Here is a 6,699-nt window from a genome sequence, read left to right as displayed (position 1 = left end):
CTCGGGAGAATTACTCCTTTGTTTAACAATTCTTGCAATTGCTTCGCTAATTTCTTCATCTTGACAGGTGCCATTCGATAGGGAGCTTTCAAAACTGGTTCCTTTTCAGGAGCTAAATCAATCGTGAACTCAATCTTTCGATCCAGAGGTAGTCCAGGTAATTTATCTGGAAACAAAACGGGAAAATCATTAACTACCGGAATATCTTTAATCCTTAAGGATTCCTTCTCTACATCCTTTACATTAGCCAAATAAGCTTCGCATCCTTGTCATAATAATTTCTTTGTTTGAATAGCTGTTAGAAACTTCCTCTCTTGCCTTTTTCTTCTGAATATCACCTCAACACCATCCTTGGACTTCAATTTCACTTTCTTTCCTTTTACACTCGATTTGCATATCGTGGTTTGACAACCCATCTATCCCTAATATAACGTTGAATTTTCCTAACTTAAAAGGTATTAAGTCAGCAGAATAGTGCCAATCTTCTATAACTATATCGCAACTGGGACAAATTCTATTGGTAGTAACTCTTTCTTGATTTGCTACTTCTATAATCAAATTGGGTTCGAGAGGGTACGCAACGCACTTTAAACTACCAATAACACTTTCAGCAATAAAAGATCTAGTAGCTCCAGAATCCATTAACACTTTGAATTCTACTGAATTTATAACAAGCGCACCTGCTACCACAACCGCATTTTGCACTGCATCTTTCATAGTCATATTGAATGTTCTTGCCCTTGGCTGGGGTGTTGGTGCTGACGAGGGTGGTGGTCCAGCAATCCTAAGCACATTCGCCTTCTGAACAGGCTCCTTATAATTCCTTGCCATATGGCCTACCTTTCCACACATAAAATAAGTCATCTCTGGCTTTTCTGCACCGTTTGGGCATTCCGCTGAGTAGTGTCCTTTCTGGTTATATTTGAAGCACGTCACATTCAACTTATTGCACCTCCCCGGGTGTCGCTTTCCGCAAATCTTACACTCCTAAATTTGTGGTCTACTCTCCTTCGTTGGCTGTCCGACCTTCTGAAAATAATTCTTTTGATTCCCATTCCCGGGCTTAAACTTCTGAAATTTCAGATTCTGACATCCTGAATTCCTTCCAAACTTCCCTCTAAACTTGGAACTTCCCTGATCTTGTTTTGAATCCTCAAAATTTGTTTTCTTTCCTTCACTTTCCCTTTTAGTTGCTTCTCTTTCTCCTTCTACGATCATGGCCTTTTGAACAATTGTCGCATAAGTCCTTATTTCCAGAAGAGCCACTTGACTCTGAATCCACGGCTTAAGTCCTTGTCGCAATATTTTGGCCTTCTTAGCTTCTGTATTCACATACTCAGGCACAAATCTGGCCAATTCCGAAAACTTTACTTCATATTCCGCCACTGTCATGTCTTCTTGTCTAAGATTTAAAAGTCTCATTTCCAACTAGCCTTGCATATAACTTGGTAAATACTTCTCTAGAAACATCTCTATAAACTTTTCCCATGTTATAACTTCTCCTTTAAGCAACGCCTTAGAAGATTCCCACCAGTAACCAGCCTCATCCTTAAGATAGTAACTCGCATATTGTGCCTTCTTATCATCCTTAACTTCCGCTAACTCAAAAGCCTTCTCCATTTCTCTCAACCAGGATTGAGATTTAATCATATATGGCAATCCTACAAACTCCGGGGGATGAACAGATTGAAAATGTTTGAAATTCCCGACTCTAAGGGCTGAGGGTTGTTGCAATAATTGAAAGAGTCGGTTCATCATAGGGGTGTCTTGGTTTTGTTTTTTATCCTAGGTTTGAGTTTCTTTTTCTTAGTTATTTGGTGAAGTGGCCATTTTATAAACCTGATGAGCAATTATTTAGCAATACGATAGCATAACATACATAACAATAAAGATTCTTTTGGAAATAGTTTTACGGGTTTTAAGTTTTACCCAGTTGCGCATGCAATCCTATTACTACATAATTCACTCCCCGATTAGGGTTTTCACATGACATAAGGTGTATTATCACAAAGATTTTTGAATATGGTTTATTTAGGAAACATGATATGTAAAACAGTTTATGAAACTTAAGATTTCACAATACGGAAACAAGATGCATAGATAGATAACCAAGGTACATAGGTAAATACTTTCGATACAGTAAGTTCTGGGAATAAGGTACGATAAAATAGCTGTGTTAAACAAAGGAAAAACTGGAAAATATCCCCCTATCTACCCCTAACTACTACTACATCAACCAGCACTAAGTTCTGAAATACCATACATCATGAAAAGAAAAAGGGATCCCGGCATATGACCAAGTATCCCAAAGCCTACCGGCGCTGAAAAGGAACAACAAACATAATAACTACGGGCTCCACCGTGATGGGTTTCGAGCACATAAACGCAACGGAAATAGTAATTAAAATGTGACAAATCGGAGTTTTTGAAACCCGCCGCATGATCCATGCGAAAATATAGATATTTAATTCGTAGATCAAATTGTTTACCTTAAGAAGCTTTATGATTATGGTTGTCAAAAGGAGATCCTTGCTTTAACCAAACACCACATATCCCGCCTTACACGATCTACACCGTAGAGGTATCCACACGAAAGCAGGTACGGAGGAGGCGTGTACTAGCACCAAGAACGAACCTATTTTCCCCTCTCTCACTCTCTCGCCTTTAGCTGCTCGGGTTTTATGTTTTTTACCTAATAAAAATGTAACCCTAATTTTAGCCTTAAGGATGTTTATATAGAGAGGCCAAAAATAGTCTTAACCTTAATCCAAGTTAGAGTTTATTAAAATCTGAAATTCTTTTTAATTAATAATTAAGTTGAACTCAATTACTAAATAACAACTAAATTTTGGATTTAATAATATACAAATTTGAAATTCATTTATCCCATTAATTAAGTCCAACTTAATTATTAATTAATAATTTAAATTTCCTTTTTAATCCAAATTCGAATTTGAATTAGATATTCCTCCATGCTTTCTTTGTGCGACCCTATAGGTTATTATTATGCTGGCAATAATTTAAATATCTCATATTTAAATTATAAATAATGAGTGACATCTAGTAATACATCATTGTTATCCAAGTAATAATAATTAAATTGGTGATCAATTAAACCTTTCGTGAATAATTTACAATATAATATAATCACTTTAACCAAATATTATAGATTAAACTAAAGGCATGTAATGTGTCATCCTCGTCATAGTTTAATCCAAGTTTCCTTGATCAATGAGTAGACTATCATATCAAATCAATATTTGAACGTGGCCACGCATTTCATAGTCTAGCTCACACAAGAGGCCAATAATATCACTCCTAAAATAGGAGGATTAAATCCCATCTAGATCATTTATATTTCTCATACAATTCATAATATACCCAATGTCCACTTTTATCATTACCCGGTCATGGATAACTTCTAATGGAATCAATGTATATTAATTTTCGTATAGAAATATAATGACTTCAGGCCTAAGGACCATTACATCATTATCACTGTGAGAAGTACTTATGACACAACAGACATGTAGAATCTCACATTGGGTCTGTCCAGCACCATATACATATACATATGCCTGTGTTTTTTACATTAGTATCACTATACCTATGATCAATTCGATATGATAATCAGTCAACAAACACACCAGTCTTAATGCATTATTATTGTCCCTTAATAATAATACTCGACTAGGGACCTTTAGGAATATTGATATTATTCTCATAATCTCATTTCTAAGTCACGTACTTAGAGATATAGAATTGCATATCATATTCCAAGGACATTTATTAATCTAACATTTATATTGCAGTAAATTAAGAATTAATAAATTATAAAGGGAATAATCGGTAGAACATAAACATTAATAATCCTAATGTGTTAAACTAAAACATCAAAGTGTTGTCTCTAGGGCACAAACACTAACAATCTCCCACTTGCACTAGAGTCCATCAGCCATGTATCTAATACTCATGGAACTAGTATGATAATCGTACTTCTACTACGACAAAGCCTTAGTCAGTGGGTCTGCAACACTATCATTATTATGCACTTTACATTCACATCTCCTTAATCATTAATCTCAATAATAAGGCGATATTGCCTAAAGACATGCCTAAATAGTCTCCGTGGTTGTTTTAAAAAAATATCAATATATTCAGCTTTCAGAGAATCATCAATGTTCTTGCTGTGAACTATTCAAGCTAACATCAATTATATTTAGACAAAACACAAAACAGACATAAACTCGTAATCATCCTTGTCTGTCCAAAAATCAGGTTCAGAAACTAGTATCAGTGTAACCCTTTACAACCACTTCCCTATCTTCTCCATACACCAAAAATAAATCTTTAATCCTCTTTAAGTACTTAAGAATATTCTTGAAAACTATGCAGTGATCCTCACCTGGATTAGACTGGTATCTGATCGTCATGCTCAAAGCATACGAAATATCAGGATAAATACATATCATTATACACATTATAGATCCAATTACTGACGCATCTGGAACTTTCTCAAACGGCCCTTATCATCTAATGATTTAGGGGGCAATTATCTTTTGAGATCACTATCCCATGAGACATCGAAACATATCCTTTCTTTGTCTCTTGTATATAAAAATGATGTAATACTTTATCAATGTATGTACTCTGACTAGGTCGATTAATCTCTTCAATCTATCTCTATAGATGTTGATCCCTAATATATAGGTAGCACCGCTTAAGTCTTTCATCGAGAAATTATTTCTCAACCAAGTCTTAACAACCTGTAGAGAAGGTATGTCATTCCATATATGTTATATGTCATCTACATATAATACTAGAAATGTCACATGGCTCCCACTAACCTTCTTGCAAACTCATGGTTCATCTTCGTTTTGAATAAAGCCAAACTCTTTGGCCATTTTATCAAAATAAATATTCATTCTCCTTGAGGCTTGCTTCAATCTATAAATAGATAAAAGCAACTTACAAACTATCTTAGCAAACTTTGTATCGACAAAACCCTCAGGTTGTATCATATATACATCCTCTTCAAGACTCTCATATAAGAAAGCAGTTTTGACATCTATTTGCCAAATCTCATAGTCAAAGTATGCAACTATTGCTAACAAAACCCTGATGGACTTGACCATAACAACTGGTGAAAAAGTCTCATCATAGTCTATACCATGAATTTGTTTGAAACCTTTTACCACTAGTCGCACCTTATAAGTCTGTACTTTACCATCCATGTCAGTTTTCTTCTTGAAAACCCACTTGCACCCTATAGATTTTACCCCTTCGAGTGAATCAACTAAAGTCAATACTTTATTTTGACACATGGATTCCATCTCGGATTTCATGGCCTTCGACCATCTCTCGGAGTCTGGACGATTCATAGCATCTCGGTAGGTGAGAGGCCTTATCATTATCTGTAAGCATCACATCTCCATTTTGAGTTAAAAGAAATCCATAATTTCTCCCGGACGTATGGTGAATCCTACTTGATCGACGAATAACCTGTGTTTCCTGAACAGGATTAGTTTCAACATTTTGTTGTACATCCTGATCTTATTCCAACTATGTTCAATGTTATCATGTAGTTCTCGATCTTCTTCGAGATGTAGTGTCCCCCCACTGATTTTCTTAGAAATTAGTTCTCCTTCAAGAAATACAGCGGCCCGAGCAACAAACACTTTGTTCTCGGAAGGATTATAAAAACTATACCCTAGTCTCACTTGGGTATCCTACAAAATAACATCTATCTAATTTTGGTCCAAGCTTGTCAGAGGCTAAACATTTTACAAACGCTTCACGTCCCCAAATTTTCACAAATGACATGCTATGACATTTATCACTCTATATCTCATACAGAGTATTTTCGAACTGCTTTAATCGGAACTTGGTTAAATGTATATGCAGCTGTTTCTAAAGCATAACCCCAGAAACCGAATGGAAGATCCGCTTGACTCATCATCGATCGCACTATGTCCAACAAGGTACGATTTCTCCTCTCAGAATCTCTATTCCATTGAGGTGTTTCAGAAGGAGTAAGTTGTGATACAATATCACACTCCTTCAAGAAACTCTTGGAATTGAGGCTTAAGTATTCTCCTCTATGATCTGATCGTAGAACTTTTATACTTTCCTCTGTTTGCTTTTCTACTTCAACCTTATATTCTTTGAACATTTCAAAAGAATCAAATTTGTTCTTCATAAGAAATACATTTCAATACCTACTGAAGTCAACAGTAAATGTTATGAAGTAGCAAAAGCCACCCCTTGCCATCATACATATTTGACCACATACATCATTATGTATAAGTCCTAATCGTGCGGTGGTCCTTTCATCTGATTAGGTAAAAGAAGCTTTAGTCATTTTATCAATGAGACAAAGTTTGCATCTTCCATATGATTCAAAATCAAACTTATCCAAGTATCCATCTATATGTAACTCAGAAATACGTTTCTCATTAATATGGCTTAACTACAATGCTAAAGGTAATGTTTGATTTGAGTCATCTTTAAACATATAAATTGTTAACTAATTGTGCAACATTATAAGCCTTATCATTGAAATAGAATAAACAACTATTTTTTATCTAATTAAAATGAAAACCTTTCTTTTCCTGACAAGAAATTGGTTTAATGTATCCGTTAAAGGTAGGCACGTAATAACAATTTATCAAGTTCTCAATCTCGTCTTATAGGCAAAAT

At 35.2% G+C, this 6,699-nt stretch overlaps 1 protein-coding gene across 1 annotated transcript; it reads right to left on the bottom strand.

The window, feature by feature from the left end:
* Nucleotides 1-339: 339 nt before the first annotated feature.
* LOC141714475 (uncharacterized) lies at nt 340-1,422 on the bottom strand. The gene is made up of 2 exons (XM_074517992.1): nt 1,027-1,422; nt 340-912 (listed from the first exon to the last, which is right to left on the bottom strand). Exons 1-2 carry the CDS (start codon nt 1,420-1,422, stop codon nt 340-342), a joined length of 969 nt encoding a protein of 322 aa, XP_074374093.1.
* Nucleotides 1,423-6,699: the final 5,277 nt, after the last annotated feature.

The sequence above is a fragment of the Apium graveolens genome, chromosome 3 (assembly GCF_009905375.1).
Source record: "Apium graveolens cultivar Ventura chromosome 3, ASM990537v1, whole genome shotgun sequence".
Lineage (NCBI taxonomy): Eukaryota > Viridiplantae > Streptophyta > Magnoliopsida > Apiales > Apiaceae > Apium > Apium graveolens.
The sequence above is the reverse complement of the archived record's forward strand: the minus strand, read 5'-3'. Positions and strand labels throughout refer to the sequence as shown.

Bases quoted from the DNA above. Each gene is read 5' to 3' on its own strand.
- LOC141714475 (XM_074517992.1), bottom strand. From the start codon at position 1,422: ATGAGACTTTTAAATCTTAGACAAGAAGACATGACAGTGGCGGAATAT. The intron at 913-1,026 runs GTCGGACAGCCA...AAATATAACCAG, and splicing joins AAAAGAATTATTTTCAGAAG to AAAGGACACTACTCAGCGGA.